This window comes from Scheffersomyces amazonensis (assembly GCF_036850825.1).
Source record: "Scheffersomyces amazonensis strain UFMG-HMD-26.3 chromosome Unknown RJT21scaffold_8, whole genome shotgun sequence".
NCBI classification, from domain to species: Eukaryota; Fungi; Ascomycota; class Pichiomycetes; order Serinales; family Debaryomycetaceae; genus Scheffersomyces; species Scheffersomyces amazonensis.
Window position 1 is genome coordinate 15,582 of NW_027042748.1, and position 25,314 is coordinate 40,895.

The 25,314-nt window shown below is 33.1% G+C and overlaps 7 protein-coding genes across 7 annotated transcripts; 3 read left to right on the forward strand and 4 right to left on the reverse strand. All coding sequences in view use genetic code 12, as the record gives it.

Moving 5' to 3' along the window:
* Positions 1-1,024: 1,024 nt before the first annotated feature.
* RJT21DRAFT_89576 (hyphally regulated cell wall protein) lies at positions 1,025-2,194 on the reverse strand (the record flags this gene model as incomplete). The annotated part of the gene is made up of 1 exon (XM_064885613.1): positions 1,025-2,194. A coding segment is annotated over one exon (1,170 nt), but the record flags the coding sequence as incomplete, so codon positions are not given.
* Positions 2,195-3,837: 1,643 nt separating this feature from the next.
* Positions 3,838-9,606, reverse strand: RJT21DRAFT_116242 (uncharacterized protein; the record flags this gene model as incomplete). The annotated part of the gene is made up of 3 exons (XM_064880412.1): positions 3,838-5,233; positions 6,218-6,796; positions 8,387-9,606. 3 exons carry the CDS (start codon positions 9,604-9,606, stop codon positions 3,838-3,840), a joined length of 3,195 nt encoding a protein of 1,064 aa, XP_064735847.1.
* A 1,799-nt stretch (positions 9,607-11,405) lies between these two features.
* On the reverse strand, positions 11,406-13,867 carry RJT21DRAFT_133591 (uncharacterized protein; the record flags this gene model as incomplete). The annotated part of the gene is made up of 3 exons (XM_064883208.1): positions 11,406-11,974; positions 12,261-13,646; positions 13,862-13,867. 3 exons carry the CDS (start codon positions 13,865-13,867, stop codon positions 11,714-11,716), a joined length of 1,653 nt encoding a protein of 550 aa, XP_064735848.1. The 3' UTR covers positions 11,406-11,713.
* Positions 13,868-15,004: 1,137 nt separating this feature from the next.
* RJT21DRAFT_142022 (protein induced by osmotic stress) lies at positions 15,005-16,039 on the forward strand (the record flags this gene model as incomplete). Its single annotated transcript, XM_064883411.1, has 2 exons — positions 15,005-15,464; positions 15,618-16,039. The coding sequence occupies exons 1-2, from the start codon at positions 15,035-15,037 to the stop codon at positions 16,037-16,039; spliced, it is 852 nt and encodes a 283-aa protein (XP_064735849.1). The 5' UTR covers positions 15,005-15,034.
* Positions 16,040-17,641: 1,602 nt separating this feature from the next.
* SFP1 (zinc-coordinating transcription factor) lies at positions 17,642-19,066 on the forward strand (the record flags this gene model as incomplete). The annotated part of the gene is made up of 2 exons (XM_064885615.1): positions 17,642-18,356; positions 18,492-19,066. The coding sequence occupies 2 exons, from the start codon at positions 17,642-17,644 to the stop codon at positions 19,064-19,066; spliced, it is 1,290 nt and encodes a 429-aa protein (XP_064735850.1).
* A 374-nt stretch (positions 19,067-19,440) lies between these two features.
* On the forward strand, positions 19,441-20,792 carry RJT21DRAFT_123101 (uncharacterized protein). Its single transcript, XM_064882603.1, has one exon. It carries the CDS (start codon positions 19,674-19,676, stop codon positions 20,652-20,654), a length of 981 nt encoding a protein of 326 aa, XP_064735851.1. The 5' UTR covers positions 19,441-19,673; the 3' UTR covers positions 20,655-20,792.
* On the reverse strand, positions 20,739-24,242 carry RJT21DRAFT_89880 (uncharacterized protein; the record flags this gene model as incomplete). Its single annotated transcript, XM_064885625.1, has 2 exons — positions 20,739-22,878; positions 22,993-24,242. The coding sequence occupies 2 exons, from the start codon at positions 24,240-24,242 to the stop codon at positions 20,739-20,741; spliced, it is 3,390 nt and encodes a 1,129-aa protein (XP_064735852.1).
* Between the last annotated feature and the right edge of the window lie 1,072 nt (positions 24,243-25,314).

The window sequence follows — 25,314 nt, forward strand, 5'->3', positions numbered from 1 at the left end:
TTATTCAAATTAGTTATTAATATTTATATAAACCGAAAATAATAGTGAAAACAATACAAGAGATAGCAAGTCCTCGAAATTCAATACACCAAAATTAGTGAAGAGACTAAGGTATTTAAGAATAATTAATTATTTGAAACACAAGAATGAAATGTGATGAAATCGAAGGGAAATATTGCTTTTGAATCTTTATTAACAAAAGCATATATGGAGTCAATAAATTAATAACACTTCAAACAAAAAAAGGTAAAATCAAAAATGAAAGCAAAGTAAATAAAAATGATCTTTGGATTCTGGATGAAGTGCCTTCAAACATTGGAGCTGTTGATGAAGAAGCAGAGCTACTAGATTCACCGGGGAGTGTACCAGGTGCTTCCAAAGAATCAGTTGCACTACCATTTTCACCGCCAGGAACTGTAGTCTTGGTAGGTAGGATACCGGAATTGGTGTATTCATTGCTCTGGGAGTCGATTCCTACACTAACAAATCCAGTAGCTGTACTGGGGGCTCCAGTAGTATCGGTTGTCACAGTAGTAGTTGTGTAAATACTTCCTTCTTGTTCAATTCCTACGATTGAATTACTTGTATAGGTTTCCCCATTATCCTTAGTAGTAACAATGACTACAATTGTAGAAGTGCAAGGTTCGTCATTTGAATTAGTAGTAATGATAGTAGTTGTGAAGGGACATGATTTATTAGTAGATCGACATTCAGGTTCTCCTTCAGTTGATTGTAATGAAGTACGCTCACCAGAAGAAAACAAGTTAGCTTCAGTCCAGGGTAATGAACTAGCGTCTTCTGAATGTAAAGTGCTGATTTCTTCAGAGAGTAATGAACTATATTCATATGAAGGTGGTGAACTTGGTTCATTGGAAGGTAATGTAATTACGGTACCAGCTTCTTCAGAAGGTGATGTACTAAAATCAGTTGATGGTATTGTACTGGCTTCTTCGGAAGGTAATGAAATATCTTCAGATCCATTGGTAGGTGAACTTGAAGATGCAGATGAAATGGTTTCGTAATAGCTGCAGGTTTCAGTAATAAGATTGCTGACAGTGTGGTAACTGCCCTGATAATCTGAAGTAATGATAACATATTCAACATCTGTACAAACGGAATCAGGATCTTCAAGAGTCACCGTGGTAGTATATTCTGTACCGGTTCTCCCAGGAACAGGAGGAAGCTCACTACATAAAGCACAATTACCTGGTAAACCTGGATTTGGGACTGGTCCTTTGTATGTGACAGCATTAAAAGGAAGAAATACCCCACTAGTAACAGCACTCCAATCTGTTGTGACTTCAAAACCATTTTCGTTATACCCTGTACCTATATTGAAAATCTGTAAACCGGGTAAACTATAAAGTGTTAAATGTCCATTTTGGGCATTATAAGAGAATGCTCTAGTTACTCCTAGAAGATCAGGAAGTAATGTACTACTTAAGGAAACCATATTTCCGTTTCCAAACCCTGCAATGTTAATTGGGTGTCCGGAAAGAACCGGATTTGCAATGACAGAAGATCGAGAATCAGCTAAATAGATAGTTTGATCAGCTATGTAAGCGAAAGGATTTTTAATAAAGACAGTGGAGTTTTCCTGTGAAGTAATACAACCTGAACCCTTAATATGAGAGAGTTGTTCATACAATTCATTGTACAAACAAATCTGACCATTGTTGTCAATTCCATTTAATAAATTTGTTCCACCTAAAATAACTTTACCACCAAAATTTTCTGATTGATAGAATACCATTAAACCATTATTAGTAACAACTGGTGAATTGATAGTGAAAACACCGGGAACCATAGCTCCATTTGAGCCCATATAGACACTACCATCATTAATAAAATTTTCCATAGTAGTGAAGATATAAGTGCTTGGAAGAATCGATTCTAAGGAATTGAAAGAAATAATTCCTTTGTTATTTACATCACCAGCTTGCATGCTGATATGTAAACCGATAACGTCACTAAAGCTACTGATATAGAAGCCACCTCCCTCTCCAACATGAAGGTCACCAACAATCTCTGTAATGGCGTTGTCGATGATTGAATAATCAACGTTTGGTGCAATATTTATATCACCTACCTCATAATAGCTGATACCATAATCGGTTTGATCTTGTTTAATTTCATAAGCTAAAGTTGATATGAACAGTAAAGCAAATGCAAAATACAAGCTAGGTACTTTCATTTTAATATTTGAGATACAAGAACTAGGAATAGTTTGCTGATCAAGAAAAGGAATGGGAAATTTCACACACAAGGTATAGCTCGAGCCTTTTATACAATTGGAGAAACTAGTGGGGATAGTAACGCTTTATTTAGCTGCTAAAAATTAGGTTCTTTACGCAAAAGAATATATTTTTTATTATGCAACCTAAATTATCGTCTAAATATCTAAATTTGTGGTTTCAAAATTTAAGAACTAACAGTATCAATAAAACATGGATTCGTGTATCTCTTGGTATGTGTGGTGTTTCCAGTATTCTACTCGAGTATTTGGACTTGTATTATGTTTTTCTACTAGGGTATTATAAATCAACTTAGAAAGAATGTGAGATGAATGATAACGACATAGTAACTTCTATATTCGGTAAACCATATCAGCTATATCAGATTTATTGCAAATACGAACTTAACTTTGGTTCGAAAATACTTTATATGCTTAAAGTTCAACTTTAGCCTCTAGCACTTCTCTGGAATGCATGGTAATTTGAAAATTAGTCTTTTCTTCAGTCTCCTCATTATTACTCAAAATGGTTAAATAGCATTTTCACATGGATGCTACTCGGAGTCAACGATTTGATTTGGCAGAAATCAATGTCTTAATCAATTTATATAGAATGATTCTACCACTTGAAATGGTTTCAGGTTAGCTAAAAAAATCACTTCATTGGCATATTTCCTTTATTATCATGTCACGCCCATTAAATATGAAAAGTCCGAGTTAAAATTATAATACTTAATATTGAAAATATATTGAAGACTAATTTAATTTTTCTTCAGCTTAATTATTCTCTATTTGTCAAAATTAAAAATTAATAATTTTAGCGTCCTATTCTTAACTTAGAAGCTAATTTGAGAAACCTGACAGTTTTTTATTTTTATGGATATGTTAACGAATTCTTGAAGTCTTATTCTATCAACTTTTAGGATATTGACCGATTTGTAATCAATTCTTTTTCAACGAAGAGAAACTTATTGATCGGAAATTGCTCCGGTTATAACCATAATTGATCAATGCTACGTAATTGCTATGTTTGCTGATTCCATTTCCCTCGGTTATTATTTAAATTTTAGTATATTCTTTACTCTAGGATATATAGGATTGTCGTCATGTCATCCTTAATATTTTTTTATAATATTCCTGACCAAATGTAACTTCTTGCTAATTATAAGAATATATAGCTGTCTTTAATTTTCAACTAATACATGAACCATTCAAGCTTATATTGTGAGAATTTAATAATATATCAGATCAGTAAACTAAACTATTTATTAAACTATATTTTTTGGCTTTCTATAAATCTAAGCTCCTCCTTATCTTTGAACTAGATTCCCAATCTTAAGATCACTCCAGGTCCATGGTTATATCTTCACATCACAGTAAGAATTCAAAATTGATTAAAACAACATGGCTAAGAAATCTTACAACTATTGCTATTAAAAAAGTAAAAATATATTATAGAACAGAAAATAAACAATATATTTTAGAGCGAAAATGATACAAGTATAAATGAAAGTTGCAAACCCATCCAATTCAAATTTGAATTTAATAGATACGTAATAATAATAACTTTTAAGTAACGAAAGTGTTAAACTTCATGAGATAGTTTAAACGAAAATAAGGAGAATTAATGAAGCAAGAAGTGGAGTAACAACCTTCCAATTAATTGATACTGCTCCACTATCTTCAAATGCGACGACAAATGTAGGGTTCACTGAAGTCGAAGCAGAAGAAGAAGCAATAACATCAGTGCTAGAATGATAATTCAGTGTAGTGCTAATATGGGTTTCAGTATTGTTTAAAGTACTTAATTCTGCATTTAAGTGAAGATTGGTTGCAGTAGTAGATTCACTGTTTGTTTGAGCATTGCTTACAAAATTAGATTCAACATTTCCACTTATGCTCGTGGAATTAACCCTTTCTGATATATTACTGCCAGTTCCACTACTTACTTCATAAATCTTTTCAGTGTTAATGACTGGGGAAGAAGAAATATCCGCAGAACCAGAGTAATATGTGGTTGTGAGTGTATGAATAACTATGACAGTACTTATTGAGCTCAAATGACAATTTGAATCAGTTTCTGGACAATCAATAATTTTAATGACTTCATTGGAGATATAGCTTGTAGTTATCGAAGAACGAGTGGCAGTAGTAGAAGGCTCCGATGTAGTTTCTGAGCAATAGGTAGTTGTTAGTGTATGTACGAGTGTAACAGTTCTGATGGAACTCAAAGGACAATCAGTGACAGCCTCTGGACAATCTGTGATTGTAATGACTTCATTAGAGGTATAGATAGTAGTAATTGTAGATCCTGTGGCAATAGGAGAAGGCTCTGCAATAATTTCTGCTGAAGCTAATGCTGTTCCAGTATTACATGCACTTGCTACATAAGCAATAGTTGCACCTTCTGCGATAGAGGTAGGTACGTCTTCAAGCACATGTAACTCACCCACAAAACAGTTACAATCAACCAGAGAAAGTTGCAAAGGAAGTGCGATCTCTGGACAGATATAAAATTCAGTCCCAAATCCTTCCAAAGACAATATTGGATCACCAACTATCAGCCATCCTCCGAAAGGAGTATCACCTAAGAATACACCATTGGTTTCGTTTGCTTCAAGGTATAAGCCATCTATAGTAATGTAACCTCCTGTCATCTCAAATATTGGTCCATCTAACACATCTAAGCCAACATTATTCTCATTCAATTCTACATACCCTCTATAATCAATTGGCGGTTTAGCAACCGCGGTAATCTGAAACGTCACCGCAGCATCACTAGTTAACTCATTTACCAGCACCGTAACAGATGTTCCAAACAGTTCAACATTTTTCTCTACACCTGCTGTAGATGAAAAAGGATAAGTATCAACACTTGTTGCCGTAACTGAAGTTGATATAGTCAAACCGACATGACTTGAAAAGGTCAGATCTATTAAATCGATCTCCGTTCTGTCTGAATTACTTGTTGGCAACGAGATATCAAAACTAGTATATATGCTAAATGGATCACTTGAAGCAGGGAACAACGAGGTTGTGGTAGTCAAGGATCCATCGGTATCTGAGGTGACAACAACAACACCAGAGTCAGTAGCAACTACTCCATCGGATTCGGTGGTGGTATAAGTGGTGGTGTACGTGGTAAATGGATCACTTGGAGCAGGGAGCAACGAGGTTGTGGTAGTCAAGGATCCATCAGTGTCTGTGGTGACAACAACAACACCAGAGTCAGTAGCAACTACTCCATCGGATTCGGTGGTGGTATAAGTGGTGGTGTACGTGGTAAATGGATCACTTGGAGCAGGGAACAACGAGGTTGTGGTAGTCAAGGATCCATCGCTAGCAGAAGTCACAACAACAACACCAGAGTCAGTAGCAACTACTCCATCGGATTCGGTGGTGGTATAAGTGGTGGTGTACGTGGTAAATGGATCACTTGGAGCAGGGAACAACGAAGTTGTCGTAGTCAAGGATCCATCAGTGTCTGTGGTGACAACAACTACACCAGAGTCAGTGGCAACTACTCCATCGGATTCGGTGGTGGTATAAGTGGTGGTGTACGTGGTAAATGGATCACTTGGAGCAGGGAACAACGAGGTTGTGGTAGTCAAGGATCCATCAGTGTCTGTGGTGACAACAACTACTCCAGAGTCAGTGGCAACTACTCCATCGGATTCGGTGGTGGTATAAGTGGTGGTGTACGTGGTAAATGGATCACTTGGAGCAGGGAACAACGAGGTTGTGGTAGTCAAGGATCCATCAGTGTCTGAGGTGACAACAACTACACCAGAGTCAGTGGCAACTACTCCATCGGATTCGGTGGTGGTATAAGTGGTGGTGTACGTGGTAAATGGATCACTTGGAGCAGGGAGCAACGAGGTTGTGGTAGTCAAGGATCCATCGCTAGCAGAAGTCACAACAACAACACCAGAGTCAGTAGCAACTACTCCATCGGATTCGGTGGTGGTATAAGTGGTGGTGTACGTGGTAAATGGATCACTTGGAGCAGGGAACAACGAAGTTGTCGTAGTCAAGGATCCATCAGTGTCTGTGGTGACAACAACTACACCAGAGTCAGTGGCAACTACTCCATCGGATTCGGTGGTGGTATAAGTGGTGGTGTACGTGGTAAATGGATCACTTGGAGCAGGGAACAACGAGGTTGTGGTAGTCAAGGATCCATCAGTGTCTGTGGTGACAACAACTACACCAGAGTCAGTAGCAACTACTCCATCGGATTCGGTGGTGGTATAAGTGGTGGTGTACGTGGTAAATGGATCACTTGGAGCAGGGAACAACGAGGTTGTGGTAGTCAAGGATCCATCAGTGTCTGAGGTGACAACAACTACACCAGAGTCAGTGGCAACTACTCCATCGGATTCGGTGGTGGTATAAGTGGTGGTGTACGTGGTAAATGGATCACTTGGAGCAGGGAACAACGAGGTTGTGGTAGTCAAGGATCCATCAGTGTCTGAGGTGACAACAACAACACCAGAGTCAGTAGCAACTACTCCATCGGATTCGGTGGTGGTATAAGTGGTGGTGTACGTGGTAAATGGATCACTTGGAGCAGGGAACAACGAGGTTGTGGTAGTCAAGGATCCATCGCTAGCAGAAGTCACAACAACTACACCATAGTCAGTGGCAACTACTCCATCGGATTCGGTGGTGGTATAAGTGGTGGTGTACGTGGTAAATGGATCACTTGGAGCAGGGAACAACGAGGTTGTGGTAGTCAAGGATCCATCGCTAGCAGAAGTCACAACAACAACACCAGAGTCAGTAGCAACTACTCCATCGGATTCGGTGGTGGTATAAGTGGTGGTGTACGTGGTAAATGGATCACTTGGAGCAGGGAACAACGAAGTTGTCGTAGTCAAGGATCCATCAGTGTCTGTGGTGACAACAACTACACCAGAGTCAGTGGCAACTACTCCATCGGATTCGGTGGTGGTATAAGTGGTGGTGTACGTGGTAAATGGATCACTTGGAGCAGGGAACAACGAGGTTGTGGTAGTCAAGGATCCATCAGTGTCTGTGGTGACAACAACAACTCCAGAGTCAGTGGCAACAACGCCAGAGTCAGTGGCAACTACTCCATCGGATTCGGTGGTGGTATAAGTGGTGGTGTACGTGGTAAATGGATCACTTGGAGCAGGGAACAACGAGGTTGTCGTAGTCAAGGATCCATCAGTGTCTGTGGTGACAACAACTACACCAGAGTCAGTAGCAACTACTCCATCGGATTCGGTGGTGGTATAAGTGGTGGTGTACGTGGTAAATGGATCACTTGGAGCAGGGAACAACGAGGTTGTGGTAGTCAAGGATCCATCAGTGTCTGTGGTGACAACAACTACACCAGAGTCAGTGGCAACTACTCCATCGGATTCGGTGGTGGTATAAGTGGTGGTGTACGTGGTAAATGGATCACTTGGAGCAGGGAGCAACGAGGTTGTGGTAGTCAACGATCCATCGCTGGCAGAAGTCACAACAACAACACCAGAGTCAGTGGCAACTACGCCATCGGATTCGGTGGTGGTATAAGTGGTGGTGTACGTGGTAAATGGATCACTTGGAGCAGGGAACAACGAGGTTGTGGTAGTCAAGGACCCGTCGCTGGCAGAAGTCACAACAACAACACCAGAGTCAGTAGCAACTACTCCATCGGATTCGGTGGTGGTATAAGTGGTGGTGTACGTGGTAAATGGATCACTTGGAGCAGGGAACAACGAGGTTGTGGTAGTCAAGGACCCGTCGCTGGCAGAAGTCACAACAACAACACCAGAGTCAGTAGCAACTACTCCATCGGATTCGGTGGTGGTATAAGTGGTGGTGTACGTGGTAAATGGATCACTTGGAGCAGGGAACAACGAGGTTGTGGTAGTCAAGGATCCATCAGTGTCTGTGGTGACAACAACAACTCCAGAGTCAGTGGCAACTACTCCATCGGATTCGGTGGTGGTATAAGTGGTGGTGTACGTGGTAAATGGATCACTTGGAGCAGGGAGCAACGAGGTTGTGGTAGTCAAGGATCCATCAGTGTCTGTGGTGACAACAACTACACCAGAGTCAGTGGCAACTACTCCATCGGATTCGGTGGTGGTATAAGTGGTGGTGTACGTGGTAAATGGATCACTTGGAGCAGGGAACAACGAGGTTGTCGTAGTCAAGGATCCATCAGTGTCTGTGGTGACAACAACAACTCCAGAGTCAGTAGCAACTACTCCATCGGATTCAATGGCGGTGTAGGTAGGGAGAGTAGTATTCGATTCATTGAGTAGGTTAGGAACCCCAATTGGACATGCTTGGCAGACTGTCGGTCTCACAGAATCTGGGGAAGGACCTGCATATTGGAATCGAGCCCTGCCCCAATTTTCATTGTTGCCCGTTTTCCCGTAGGACCAATCTATTAAAGAGCTGTTGTATCCTTCACCAATAATAAATTGATATGTTTTCGAACCAGCAGTAACATTTAAAATATTTCCATCATAATTCCAAGTTGGTTTTGCAGTATTCAAGGCAATGGTATTATTGTTACCCCAACCTCTTACTAGTATTTGTGATACAGGTTCTTTGATATTATAAATATCTAATACTGAAGTATTACTACTAAGATAAATTGTCTGTAAGTTTCCATCTATTCCATATAACTGTGAACATAAAAGGGCAAATGTACTTTGTTCACCCACATCTATACATCCATTACCGGCATATCTAGACATTTGAAATAAAGCATTATTGTTCACTAAACAAAATGTACCATTATTGATTGTCGTGGGAGCACCGGTGTCACAACCAGACCGAGATCCAAAATAGGTACTTGGTGGATTAAATGTGGTCATATAATATTGAACATATGAGATGACTCCTTTATTCACAAAAGATCCTGTAGGCTTAATTTGAAAGGTAGCGCCGTCGCATATTTGACTACCTGCGAAAGTAATATTACCCTCGTTATAGAAATCTTTACTAGCCCAATAGTAAGAAGGAGGACTACAAGTAGTAGTATTATCATTGATAACAATTGTACCATAATTATCGATCGAGTATTTGCTATCACCATTATTAATATTAAACGTCATACCAGTTTTGTGACCAGGAGCATAATTCGGCCAAGTTCCTATATTCCTAACGTAAAATATACCCTTATTGAGAAAGTTACCATGCATATTAAAGTCGAAACCATTGAATAAGAATGTCACGTCTTCTTCAATAGTCAAATCAGCTTTGAAAGTACAGGCATATCCACCATCTAAAGAAGTGATATTTAATTCTGCATCCTCGGTGATATCTAAATTTGTTTTCCATGAGTATATGGGCTGCAAAAATAGTGAAACAAAAACAATGGCTTCGAAAAGAGAGAACTTCATCATTGTTGTTTTTACAGCATCGAGATTCAAATTAAACATTTATGGGCATGATGCTATCCATTTTATATTCAAATTATTTGAATGTCTGTAGTTCCAAAATCCTCTAATCTATAATATTTGTTGGCTGCTAAATTTTCCTGTTCGAGAACAGGATCTACAAAATAAGCAAAATAGTAAATTTTAAGTTTTTGGGCAGTGTAAATTCCGTTAAAACCTTCAATTGGCTTGGCATTTGCAACTCATTGTGAAAATGGTTTAAGCTAACCATGTTTTTGACACAGGTTTAAGTATAATGCAGTGATTAAATGATGACGTGAAGTAATTAGTTTCTTTGCCAACTTGACCTGCCATTCCTACTTAAAAAGGCCTTAGTTTTGAATCAAAGAAAACATACTTCAAACATATTTATCAATATCAAATTAATATTATTGGTCAAAAACCTTTTATTTGAAAATTATATAGTGAAAAAATCGGTACCTCCGGAGTTAGTAAGAGCCATGTTTTCAAATAGAATTTCCTTCTAGAAAGCTTGTTTGCTTCTTACCCCAGAGGAATCTCGTCTAATTCTTATTGTAACAATAACTGCAGGGACCCTAAAATCTAATCATTTTTATATGCAATACTACGTTTTCTTAGATTTTTTCTTTTTATTGCCAAGATTGCAAAAACTCGTATAAATGAAAATCTTTTCAGTCAACGAACGAAGAAGTTAAGCCTTCCATAAGAACAACATTGGCGCGTACACAGACGTGCAGCGTTGCCTTTATTCGTCTATATATCTTGAAAGTAGAACGATTAATCTATTGTACAATACAAATACAAAGTCATTATTCTTATGCATGTCGAAGTACGATAATTCTATAACACAAGATATTGAACAGGAGATAAAGTATTCATAGAACGTCTGCCAGGGAAAGACTCTGATTTTACTTAAACCTTTGATATGATTAAGTGTTGATGTATTTGGTCATATTATATAAAAAATGCATTGATAAGATAAATACTTAAAGAGGAGGAAATAATGGTTTACATCCCTTCCTTTACAGGATTCTAAACAAATTAGATAAAAGAGATGTTTGATTGGTAAGTCTATTAGGTAACCGTTCTCGGCCGGCTGGGTTGTACCGAGGAGATACTTTATGAAGTGATCCGAGGTTTTGAGCGATGTATATATCTTGCTTGTATTTGCGTATAATTCCGCCTTAAATAGAGTATGAAAATACGCATTAAACTATAAAATATAAAATCAGAACGCAAGTGTTATAAGGGAAAGAAGAAGTCTAGAATATGATGATCTGTGGATATATTAGACGAGGGAATGTCTAATAACCGTCTACTACCAGCTTAGTAAGCTTAGTAAGATTTATGACTATGATCATATATTCTCTATAGCTAATTACTTTATTACAAAATCATAAGAAGTTATTATTACAAAACAATGTTCAAAAAGGCGTCCAGTTTCTGTAATTTATGATTTTTGTCGATAAATGGTCCAATCTTTTTGCTCTTGCAAGAGGTTGAATAGACCGCATGATTATAAATAGTTTTGATTAATGAAACGAGTTATAACAATCAAGGTGCTAAACAAATAAAAAGAAATTTCAATCTAGAGGCAAAAAGTCACAGAATTAAAAATAATTAATATAAATCCTCTAACTGACTGAGTAAATATATCTAAATTCTGAAAGAGTAATATAATGCTGCTGATGGGAGCAATTTAAACGTAGTATTTACCGCTATGTTTAGTATACTCTTGCACCATATACGAATCTTTAATTCAACAAAGTATATATTATTTATTAACCTATGAATTCACTTCCAGTAAAAGCCTTTCTTCATGTTCTCCAGATTTCGCATCTCTATCTTAAAAAGTACAGGTTTTTTTTTCTTTTTACTCTTTTCATTTAGTTTCACACACCGTTATACACCACATTTCTCTTAGCGCTTTATACGTTTGTCTGGATCTAATAGCATCCTTCACTTGATCAGTTTTCAGAATCAATTTAATGTCATTTCTGTGAAGTCAATAAGAATTGAAGTCGAATTGATGAGTGAACTTACTTAGTACAAGAATTTATCATGCTTCGTTCATGCACTAATTTATAATATTTCATTTTAAATGGAACTTCCTGTAGCATAATACAGGGGCAAACATACCATTGTGATTCACATATTCGAGCTCTACACTTAGCTGAATTTTTAATCTCAACAAATACGTATATATCAGAGAAACGGTATCTATATTGGGGATCGGAATTTCATTCCAATATTTACACTGTAAACGATAATGCAAATGTATACAATAGTAATCCGTATAAACAAAACTTTTCTCTAAACTAAACAGAAACTTAATAAAACGAATGTTGGATGACTGTTATAGGGTTGGAAGTGGTGTAGTGGCTGTTTATAGTGACTGATATCAGAGTACCTGTGTCAATCACATAGTCTAGTGATACCTGCCCGACTTTACACAGTCACCTGTGACCGACTATGATTGTTATTTCCGGTTGTGGTTAGGAAAAAGGATAGACGATAAATACATCTGATTATATGTCTTGGAGGTATTTTCCAGTATGGGATTAAAGCAATCTGAAGTATTTTAGTGTGATGACTTTGGGAGGTGGTTATGATGGCAGAAATGGTGCCGAATACTCTACCGGAGTGATATTTGGTCGATTGATATTTCTTATGAGGCGAAGTGTAGCTGCATCTAGCTTGACGGTATGTTTACGCATGGGATGAGCTTCGCCACATGTGTTACAGTACTTGATCGATCTAGTGGTGGACCGTCTTCTGCGACGCTTATTGTGGTTACTAATATTGGCATGGGTATAGGGATTAGTGATAGCAGTTGCATTGGGTTGGATTTGTCTGATGGTGAATTTCTGCTGATTGGAGGGTATGAACAGATGCGGGTGTGTAAGGTATGTGAGTGGGCTTGTGGGACTATGAGTTTCATGAATGGAAGTGAGTTGGCCGATAATTTCAGCAAGCTCATGGAGCGTGAGCTTGAATTTGTTTCTTTGAAGGTGAAGATGAATAGCTGAAGAAAGTTCATAGTCGAAATCAGACGTCGTGTTGTAGTTGATGATGTGTTGCAGGAGAAAAGCGAGAGACTGGTATGTTTCTGCGATATCTCTGGTGGGTACCCCGAGGATACGGGCTAGGACGTTGAAGTGGTAGTCATAGGTTTTCAATCGAGTAGATAAGGATGAATTATTAAAAGTTTTGGGATTGAGACAAATAGAGAGGTATTCAATAGCAAAAGATGGTCTCTGCAAGCATACGCCATACTCCTGCCAGACGGAATAGCTGCTGGAGTAGGATTTCCAGAAAGGAACTAAGGTTTGGAAGATGGTTGATGTAAGTAATCTTTCAACTCGTTTATCAAGTAATTCATAGTAATCATAAGAGTAGTCTTGGTTAAAAGGTGAACGTTTGTATTTCTGTTGAAGTGCAGCGGAGGTGTTGTATTCCTCCTTGGTTGGTAGATAGTTTTCCAAGATAAGTTTGATATCGGGATCCAGGTCGAGAATCCAGCGAAAGGTATCAATGTAGGGAATCAAATCTTCAGTCGCAGTGCTTCGCAAAGGTTTGACTCTTTTCAAGAAGTTAATATGTCTCATAGTGTAGTCGACCTTTTTGTCGATATAATACTCGATATCATCCTCATATAGATCAATGTTGGTAGTCATAGTGGATACAGTTGGAGCTTCCGAATATCGGTGGGGTACTGTTGCAGTAATGAGGGCATTGCAATTCAATTGTCCTTTCACATCGGAATCGATATCCTCGAGATAAGTCAAAGGAGAATATGCAGAAGCTGTTTCAGCATTTGACGCATGATTTGTTTCAGGATTTGATTGTGTTGGCTTAAATGAGTTAACTGAATCAGTTAAGTTCATGCCATCGAGAGAGGACATAACGAAAAAATGATTTGTTTCAGGTCTGTGGTATCTCGCTGCAAAAAAGGCGAGTGACAAGTAACCTGCTAGTGATAAGTTGGGATAACGTGGGTAGAAAGCAGGAACTGCTTTTCTCTTCTATCTTTGGGAAGTGAAGCGGTGTATAACTCTGTTATACGGGTAATTTTGTGTATTCTCTTTTACCATACTAAATATCTATTTAGAGAGGAGCATTTATGTGATTTATATACCTTTTTTAACCAGATTCTGAAACATTTTATGAAACATGTGCATTATACCTGTAACACGAGTACTTTATCTTTAAAATTTTAAGTGACAATTTGTGTGCTCACTTTCATATCTAATCAGTAACCATTAGAAAAGGAGCTTTAAATAGATTTATAACATTTATACGACAAATAGACTATATACAAATTGCAAATCGTCATCAAGAATTTCATATATTGGAACCATCGTAGACCAAAGCTTGTTTCTACATGTTAAGTACTTGTACTCTCAGGTAAAAGGAATTGGCTGAATTAAAGAAATATAAAAATAATTCAACTGCCACACTGGTTTCAGTTTCTAAATATATGTGTAAGAAATATCTTCAATTTTATATTTAAATTGGGTTATTTTATCATAGATTCCTTAGGGTCTAACCTTCGATATAGTTGTACATGAAGAAAAGTCCACTCAGTTCGGTTTTCATGTACTGTTAGCATAATATTCATTTAAATATAGATTATCTACTAACATTTCTAGTTAAAAGCATCTATATACCTGTATTAACATTAAACTATCATTATTTTACGACTGGGAAATATTTTGTAGCTTCCATTTATTGTCCATAATAGCACGACTCCAATATAAGCTCAACTAAAAGCAATATAATGTAAAACACGATCTATGTCTTGGAGGAGTATGTTCACAAATATATTCTACTGTTCTCTTAATCAGAATGAAATTATATTCTCATTGACATTGTACTTCCGTTGACCAACCAATTCCAAAGAGTCTTTCTTCAAATTAAACAACAATTGAATATCTCATAAACTTATCATCCAGAACCACTATCAGGATCAAACCAGTGCTGAAGTTCAAACTGCTATGATTTATTTTACTTTACTTGCTTGCTCTGTGTCCTTTGTGAATATATTTCAGTGAAATTTATATAATATTTTAATTGCGATTTAATTTCGTAGATAATCTTTGCAAAAGTGACGATATGGCATAAAATTATGTATATGTAAATATAAAAATAAATTAATAAGAGAGGATATCACAAATGATCCTTTATTATATCCCTGAATATGGCACTGGTAAGTTTCTGAAAAGTCAAGAAACAACAGTTATACTTCGGAGATTGGAGATCAACCCAAATAGGCAATGGAGATTAGCCAAATTCCGCAAAACAGGGCCGAGCAACAAAAAAAGATTGCAACCATTGAACCTATAAATAGAATTATTTTAGCACATAATGTTAAAAATTCTAGTTTGTAATTTAAAAACTACAAGTAATTGACATGACTACAACTTCAGTTTTCATTTCAGGTGGTTCAGGATTTATTGCACAACACATAATCTCTCAACTTCTTTCAAAGGGGTATAAAGTCATTGGGTCAGTGAGATCCGTTGACAAAGGTGAAAATTTATTGAATATTTTTAACAATAATAACTTCTCCTATGAAGTTGTTCCTATTCTTGAAATAGAGGGTTCATTTGATGAATCATTAAAGAAGCACCCTGAAGTGACTGTATTTTTACATACTGCTTCACCAGTTGCATATTACGCTGAAGATAATGAAAGAGATATCTTGATTCCTGCTATTGAGGGAACCAAAAATGTGCTTAAATCAATTAAAGAGTTTGCTCCACAAATTACTAAACTAGTATATACTAGTTCTGTTGTTGCTTGCGGTACTGCTGAAGAACTTGGTAATCCAAACTTTAAAGGTGGGGAGCATAGTTGGAATTCAAATAGTTACGAGAATTCTAAACGATCAGGTATAGAAGCCTATTTTGGTTCTAAAACATTTGCCGAACAAGCCGCTTGAAATTTTATTGAGACTGCTAAACCAAATTTTACCCTTACAATAATCAATCCAGTTTATGTATTTGGACCACAATACTATATGCCATCTAATAAGAAATTGAATCTTTCAGCTACACTTATTTCTGATGTATTAAATTTAACTTTAGAATCTCCAGTTCCTTCAATTAAAGGTAGATTTATTGATGTTAGAGATGTTGCAAGGGCTCATATCGAGGCATTTGAGACAGAAGAAGCTCAAGGAAGAAGGTTTGTTCTCTCTAATACTCACTTTGATGGACAGTTAGTTTTAGATATAATTCATAAGAATTTTCCTGAATTAAACAATAAACTTCCTAAAGGACATCCTGGTGATTATAGTGTTACCGTTGGAAGAGGGTCTATAAATGATTCAAATGCTAGAAGTATTTTTAATATTGAGTATATTAATTTCGAAAGAACCATTATTGATTCTGTGAAACAAATTATCGATATTTAAAATATGTAGTATATTTTAGTCTGAATTTATATCTATTTAAATTTATAAGTGTGTAATAATCAAGTTGAGCACATACATGTAACGTACTTTACTAATTTTATTACAGTTTATGAATGTATGCAGGTTCATAGGTGGGATTTGATCATTCTCCGGTAGAATGAAGTTTAATATGAAACAGATGCGATAAAAAATGCAAGTTGAGTATATCAACTCATCGCTCCATTATCAGGGGATAGAGATAACGCACTTAAAAATCAGGTACAAAGAAGTTAATTGAAATTGTCAAATGAAATATGTATGTAAGTTTTGGATATTAGCTCATGAGAAGAGGTCGTGTAAAAAGCACCAAATAATCGTTTGTGATTTCCCAATCGAGATAGATGTCTAATTATTCTTGCATGTAATTAATATTTTTATACAGTCTTGACAGAAATTTCGCTAATATTACTGGTTGAATTATTCAGTTAGTTGGTTGAGAATATACCGAACAAGAATAAGTTTAAGTTTTACAGATGAGAATATGCGTAGTTTCACCTCTACTTCGAGTTGTAATTATATAAATTTATATATGTTCTTATTAACTATAAACTTAAAGCATAAGTAACGGATAGTGAAGCCGAATTAGTGAAAAACTGTCGGACATTAATGTCGTCATTCGCGACATGTATCCACTTACCCGGCGTTTGAAATCATTAATATTACTTGACGATCATGTAGAAAGACATACGAAACACATTATACATTATAAATACTACGTTTATAACATACATATACCTTTAAAGTTAGTAAAATATACTCTATGTTAATAGATATATGTTTTAGGAATAAATAACTACAATTATATTGTAAGAATCCTAGTGAAATATTTGTCATCGTTTGACTATTTTCTTTTTTTTTGTCCCACTTAAATTTAAACGGATACGACATTTCGCTATGTTCATATTCTATCCCTTGTTCTGTCTCTGTATATATTTATTTTCCATACATAGTTACTATTAGTGATTTACTTATTGACTGTTTGTATATATTGCAGTTGAACGAGTAATAGGATACGACCAAATCATTTGACGATATCCTCGTAGTCGTAGTATAACTATAACTAATTTGACTTAGAGTTGTCATCAGTTAAGTAGACTACATTATTAATAATTATCAACTAATTTTATTCAAGTATATTTGGTTGTATTCATTCATTAAAGACTTATCATCATACCGAGTCATTCAATACATCTAATCACAATAATTTTTCACTTATTGGTTAAGAACGTTATATAGAGTTCTGCCTCATAGTTAAAAAGTGTTATTATTTCATTACCCGAAGGCCGAAAAATCATATCAGCAACTGCTATATTTATTACTAATAGTTGTGAAATATTACCCTTCAATCACTATATAATCATCAAATCATATATATTATTCATCTAAGTATATTCAACCAGTCATATTATATCTTAACCAGTTGATTCATACTGATAAGTAAATTTATTTATTTCCTTATTTATTTCCTTAAAACCTTAATATCTCGGTAATAACCACATTTTAAATCACACATATTCATATATCATTTTACATCAATCAATCAATCAAACAAACCAATCACAAATGTTTAATACTAAAATATTTGACGGAACAACGCCGCCGAGCTCATCTGCTATAAATATACCCATAACAAATTCAACTTCATCAGATAATTCATCAGGTATTGGAATAGGACTTGGTGGCAATAATAATAATTCTCAACCAATAGATATAACTTATCAACGACAACAATCTATTTTTAATAATTCTAGATTCCGAAGAGAATCTATAGCTCATTCTCATGGAATGGGTGGTGTATCTTGGGGGTCGGTAACCATTGGTTCTTGGTTAAAAGATGAAGTTATGACTTCCAATAATTCCGGGAACTTTAATAATGCAACTAATTTCCAACAAAGTAATTCTGGTGGTAGTGGAAGTACTACTCAATTTTTATCAATAACTTCAAATCAACCAAATTTAATTAATCCTAGAAGAGGTTCTTTCCGTCATGCCATTAATAATAATAGTAATAATAATCATCTAACAAGTATATCTATGTCACCTCCTTTACAAACTTCATCTTATTTACCAGAATTAGAAGCAGATTATTGTAAAGATTATAGTTGTTGTGGTGAATTATTACCTACTTTGCATGACCTTTTAAGACATTATGAAGAAGCTCATATAAGTCCTTCACCTCCTCCTGATCAAAGTCTTAATAATAGAAATAGAACTAATTTTAATAATATTCATAATGTTTTAGAAACAGTTTCTACAACGGATGTATTTTTAAATAATAGTCATCATCATATTAATAATAATAATCCAACTACCCTATCTAATACCAATAATAATAATAATAATACTTCAAATTCATCAACCAATTCTCATCATCAAACTAATAATGTTCAAAATCAACTTCATAGTCCTCAAGCTCAACAAATTTCCAATCCTAGCTTAAATTTACATAATAATCATTATAATATTCAACCACAAGCTTTAAATGCAAGTAATTTAACTCATTCAAATGGATTAAATAATTCTAATCATAATAACAATTCAAATAATAATATTTCTACTAATACAGTTACTACAAATCCAAATCATTTACATCAGCATCATTCTCAACAACAATCACCAATTGGAAATTCTCCAAGTTCTGCAACTCCAATGGAAGAAGAAGATGCTATGTATATTGATGATCCAGCTCGTCATCTTTATGTAGTAGAAAATGATGAAAATAAACCATTTAGATGTCCAGTTATTGGATGTGATAAGAATTATAAAAATCAAAATGGTTTAAAATATCATCGTTTACATGGACATCAAGGTCAAACTTTAAAAGAAAATCCCGATGGAACCATATCAGTAATTGATCCTGAATCTAATGCGCCATATCTTGATAGTGCTGCTTTAGAAAAGGATAAACCTTATCGATGTGAAGTTTGTGGTAAAAGATATAAAAATCTTAATGGATTAAAATATCATAGAGGCCACACAACTCATTAATTAAATTAAATTAAATTAAATTAAATTAAATTAAATTAAATTAAATTAAATTAAATTAAATTAAATTAAATTAAATTAAATTAAATTAAATTAAATTAAATTATATTAAATTAAATTATATTAAATTACAAGATGGTTATTTAATTTTGCATTATTTTACTTTACACACTTTTATTTTTCAATCATTCACTGTATTATTTGATTATTATTATTGTTATTATAAACTATTATTTATTATATTCTTTTTATACGGTTTGGGAGGTCTTACATTTATTATATTCAACTGTTTCTATTAGTATTTCTCTTATATTACTCTTTTTGTATTATTCTCCTTGTCAATTAATTCTCTTCTTTTCTATTACGTTTGTCTCTGTACTGAATGTAAATCTGTTGTTTAATTAATTGTAGTAGTAGTACAACTATTTCTATGCAAAGTGCGCATACATGCACATGCCTGTATTGTTTACTTACTCCATCTCCACTATAATTTACCTGTGATACTCACTAGTATATGATCTTTTTTTTGTTTACATATACGTTAATATATTACATATACTAATTATATTATATCTATTGTGTATACACTACTTCATCAAACTATCTATTAATGGTTGCTATAACAGCCCTATTGGCTAAATATCTACAAGTAAGTAATATCCGATCATACTTAATTAAATATCTTCGATTATTTGGTATAACAGTTCCAATAACTGTACTTCGAAATGTATTATTTGGTCTGACATTCTTTATTACTTATGTATTTATTTTATTACCATTATCAACATTAACATATGTTAAATTTTATAATACTTTAATTCCAAATACTGGTCCAAGTATCCCAATTCATTATCAATCATTTAATTCTAATAATAACCATTCATTGATTGGATTTAATAGTGATTGGATAATTTTACAGGAGAATTTACCCCGTAAATTCAAATTTGATCCATTATTACAATATCAAATTAATGTAAAATTTGATGTTCTTTGTGATTCAACTAAAAGGGGAGATGTTTATAAGAATTCTTATTCAATTATATCAGAAAATGATAAAGTATTAGTATCTCATGAATTTTATATTGATTGTGATGCTCGATATATTTATAATAATAATAATTGGTTAATTCCATATAATTTAAGATTTTGGTCTCCACCACCATTAGTTAATATTAAAAGAAGTATAGGATTTAATCTTGCTCATTTAAGATTAACTGGGAATCAATTACCTAAAGAATTTAAAAATTTTACTATAGTTTTAGAAAATCCTTTTATAGTTATACAAGATACTTCAAAATTAGAATTTGAAATTATTTATACTGGATTTAGATATTACTTAGTAAAACATTATTATAAATGTTTTGTGGTTGGAGTAGTATTCTTTTGGTATATATCATGTGTTTCTAGTTTTATAACATCAGTATATCTTCTGTCTCAGCAGAAACAACAACAAACACAACAGAAACAACAACAAACACAACAGAAACAGAAACAGAAACAGAAACAGAAACAAGAAGATGATGATACAGGAGAAACAGAGACTGAGAGTGAAGATCATGAACTGGTTTCAGGATTTTCATCATCTACATAGTATATTAATGTATCCATATATTAAATAAATAACTAATTAATATCAATAAGGAGAAATAAATAAATAAATAAATAAATAATAGTATTAACTGGCATTCAATAATTTCAATTCATTAGAACTATCAACTGATAAGAATGGTATAATCTTTTTAAAATAAATGAATTCATTAATGGTAGAAATATCTTGATTAAATTGATCAATCTCTATTCTCTTATTTAAGAATAATTTAAATTCTTCAATAAGTAAATTTAACTCATTAAGACTTTTACCTAAATTAACTAATTTTATAAATTTAGAATTATCGGAATATTGGAAATAATTAAATAATTCATCAAATTCTTGTTCTTGTTCTTGTTCTATAAAATTCCATTTATTATTATCAGTTTCATTATTTCCTCCAACAAGATTTTCAATAAATAATTCTTCTTCATCGTTAATAAAGAATTTAGATCCATAATTATCATTATTCATAAATATTGAAATTAATGGAATACGAGGACATAATGGGAAATAACTAATTCTTCCACCTGTATGTAATCTACCATTACCATTACCATTACCATTACTATTATATTGATTATGAATAAAATTAAATTTCTCATTCATAGAATCATGATCAACGATAATATCAAATTTATAAATTGGTCGAACAATTTCTGGTGGCATTCTTGATAATTCCGGTGGTTGAGTATTATAAAAGGTTGATTTGGATGATTTAGATGAAGCCTTAGATTGAATATCAAGTGTTTGAATACTTGAAGATATTGATTCATTATCAAAATCTTTTATTGAAGATGAAGTAGAATCAGTAATTGAAGTAGGAGTTGAAACAAAGGACATTAAACTTGGACTTGAAGATCTTGATTTTAATGATGAGAATGATGTTGATAATGAAGTTAAAGAAGCAGAATTTCTAGTAACTGGTGGTTCACCATTTCCATTTCCATTTCCATTTTCTTCTTGTTTATTCTTTACATTAGAATTACTCTTGGATTGTTCATTTTCATCAATCGATAAGATCTTAAATAATTTCCCAATAGAACTTACAAGAGAATTATTCTTTGTTGATGATTTTAATGAACTTATTGAAGTTGATGATGATGAAGCAGATAATGAAGTTGAAGATTTGGATTTAGATTTAGATTTAGATTTATCATTAGTTATATCATCAGTTAAGGTAGAACAAGTATAAATAGCTTCATCTAATACTTCATAAGCATGAGTTTTTCTTAATTCACTTGATTTAAATGGTGTAGCAGTCATAATATCTGAATTCATAGAATTCATTATTGGAGTTGAAGGAGTTATTTCATCTTGAATTGATAAATAATAATCATTCTTACCATTAATTGGTAAAATTCCAAACTTTCTATTAACTAAAGGATTATCAGATTTATAATTTAATTCAAATTTTAATTTATCCGAATCAATATTTTGATAATTTATAGTAAATTGATGTAAAATTTCATAACATCTAGTTAATTTCTTTTGTACTCTTTTAGTAGTTTGAATCATAATAGATGATTGATAATTATTAATTCCAATAATTCTCCAAGTTAATAATCGAAGATAATAAGATCTTATAATAGGATTCCAATGAGTTATAAATCTAATAAAATTCTTATTAGATATTAAATAATTCATAAAATTATATTTAAAACTTTCATTTAATTCAGTTAACCAATTATAATGATTTGGTCTGTTTCCAATAGTTCCATCTTCAAAGGCAAATTTCGATAATGATTCAGGAATCATATCCCAAATATTAAATAAAAATGACATATTCTTTAATAATACTTGAATATGATCAGTATTTTCAATCATCATATAATTACAACTTAACCAAAATTCCCAATCAATTAATCGTTTAAAATTTAAAATATCTATATTACCATTATTAGTTCCATCTAATTGAATTTTATCAGTATTATTAGTTATATGATTAATAAATTCATAAACTATTGTGAGGATTAATCCATTTTTATTACAATCATAAATAGTTGTTTCTTGAGCAATGGTAACCAATACCTTATCAAAATATTTAATTAATCCAATAGTAATTAAATCATCACTTTTACTAGTATAGGTAACATCTCTTAAGGTTTTAAATATCTTAATGATTGAATTATAGTAGACATCTGTTTGTTTCATAGGAATTGTACCTGAAGGTGGTGGAGGTGGAGGACCATTAGAACTAGAACTAGAACTAGAGCTTGAGCTTGAGCTTGAGTTAGAATTGGAATTGGAATTTGAATTGGATCGATTTTGTCCAGAAAGTGGTGGAGATAATCGAACACCCAGTTTTGATGAATTCAGACCTGAAGATAAACCAGAAGACATTGAAGCTTGAACTTGAAATTTCGAACTATTATTAAAATTAGAATTATTATTGGATATTCTGGTAATACCCATTTGAAATAAATGAAATACATGACTCATTATAATATTAAACCCAGGACAATATAATAATACTTGATAAGATAAATCTTGATGAATACTTGAAGATTTATCAATTTCAATCTGTAATATACTAATATAATGTCTAAAGAATGAATTAAAAACATTAGAATCACAACTACACCATCTTCTAACCCAATTTCCATTAGGTTCCTTTATACCATTAACTGGATGTTTTGGAGGTGGAGTACAATTCATAAAGAATTTTTGTCCCTTAGTTGTTAAAGTATTTATTCCTTGAAAATTAATTAAATAATGTAAATGTTTTGGAAATATATTATATAATTGTTCCATAGTATGACTATCATGTTTAACTCCTAATAAATGACTGGTATTTTCAAATGTTATTTGTTTAACATTTAAAAGAAATAATAATGCTGTACTAACATTTGGTAATTTAAAAAAACTAAAAGCAAATATTTTCCCAATAAATGCTGATACTGATAATGATAAAGTTTTTAAATTAGTCATTCTATCAATACAATAATCTAATGTTATAACTAATAAATTCTCATATTCTTTATAAATATCAGAATCACTAAAATTCCATTCATCACGACTTAATATTCTTGATATACATTCTAAATATGCATTTCTATCACTGGCCGGAATTGAAGAATATAATACAGGATATGGATCAATTGAAGAAGTTGATGATGATTGTGAATTATTTGATGGTTGAGAATTAGAATTATTATTTGAATTATTATTAGTAGATTTTGAAGTAGTATTTAAATTCCCAATTAATGAATACCACCATTTGATTAATATTGAAGTTATAACCGTATTTAAACTCTTATAAATTTGAGAATTCCTTGGGAAATAAATATCAAGATTATTATTGGATCTAAGAAATGGTAATAAAGATGTTCGTAATATATTACCCTTTAATGAAGGACTAGCAGTTGAATGATTATATTTCTTTGAATTAAATTTATTTAATTCATTTTCGAGTTTTTTAAATTGTTTTAATAATGCTTTAATTAATTTATCACTATCAGGATTATTAGTATTATTATATTGATATTGTTGATATTGATTATGATGATTATGCAAAAGATTTAATGAAGATGAAGATGAAGGTACAGATGGTGACCTACCTATTGGCAGAGGTGTACTTACTGATCTCATTGTAGATGGAGGAGGTGGAGTCAGCAGAGCAAATCTTGTATTACCATTTGAATTAGAATTTGAATTTGAGAATGGTGGAGTAGGACTTCTTAAATTAGCATACTGATTGGTGGAATTATTTTTATCTATTGATGATGACGATGAATGTATCTTATGGTTTAGACTAGATGCTTTAGCTAATACTTTAGACATAATGAAGTTAAAATAAGAAAAATAAAATGAAAATTAAAATTAAGTATAAAGTACAAACTTAAAGTATAATGGGATGATTTTAATAGTTAATTAATGAATATTAATGAAATAAAAATGAAAATAAACTTGATGAAGTAAATAAAACCGAATGGAATTGAATATAATATGATAAAATGACTTGACCCTTGATAATTTAAAACCTAGTTAACACAACTGACGCAGGCACACAAACACAAACTAATATGAAACAACAACCAGTACGAACAATTTCTCTATAAATACGAGAATATTGAATCAACTATGGTTGGGTGAGTAAGTTGGGAGATACAAATGAATCTAGTACCACTCAAGATACATATATATATCTATATATAACGAATGTAAATGATATTTAAATCTAGTAAACACAACAAATTAGCAATAATCCCTTTGGTAGAGATGCCCCAAAGTATTCGAGCTCGGCCCTAAAATTAAAACCGATGGGTGAAATTTTTCCAAAGGTTTATGATGATATTGATGTAGTGGTTTAGAACAAGTGATAAGTGGAAATGTATAAACAATTCCAATAGCAGGTGCTCAAAATACAAAATGGGTTGGGGTGAGTAAGTTGCTGTGGTACGTTAAGTTTGGTTGTCTTAAAATAGAATCTCGGCCTTTCTTTGTTTACCGATAAACTTTTGTTTGTGTGTTGTTATTTAAGATGTGCGAAGTTTACTAATGAAATTTTAGTATTGAACGGGGGAATAGATCAAACAAACAGATGAAATAAATAAAGAAAGAAATTATCAAATATCAAATAGCAAATAGCAAATAGCAATCTTATATATTATTAAATGAGAAATTTATTATGTTAATTAAATAAACCTACAAGTGTTTGACG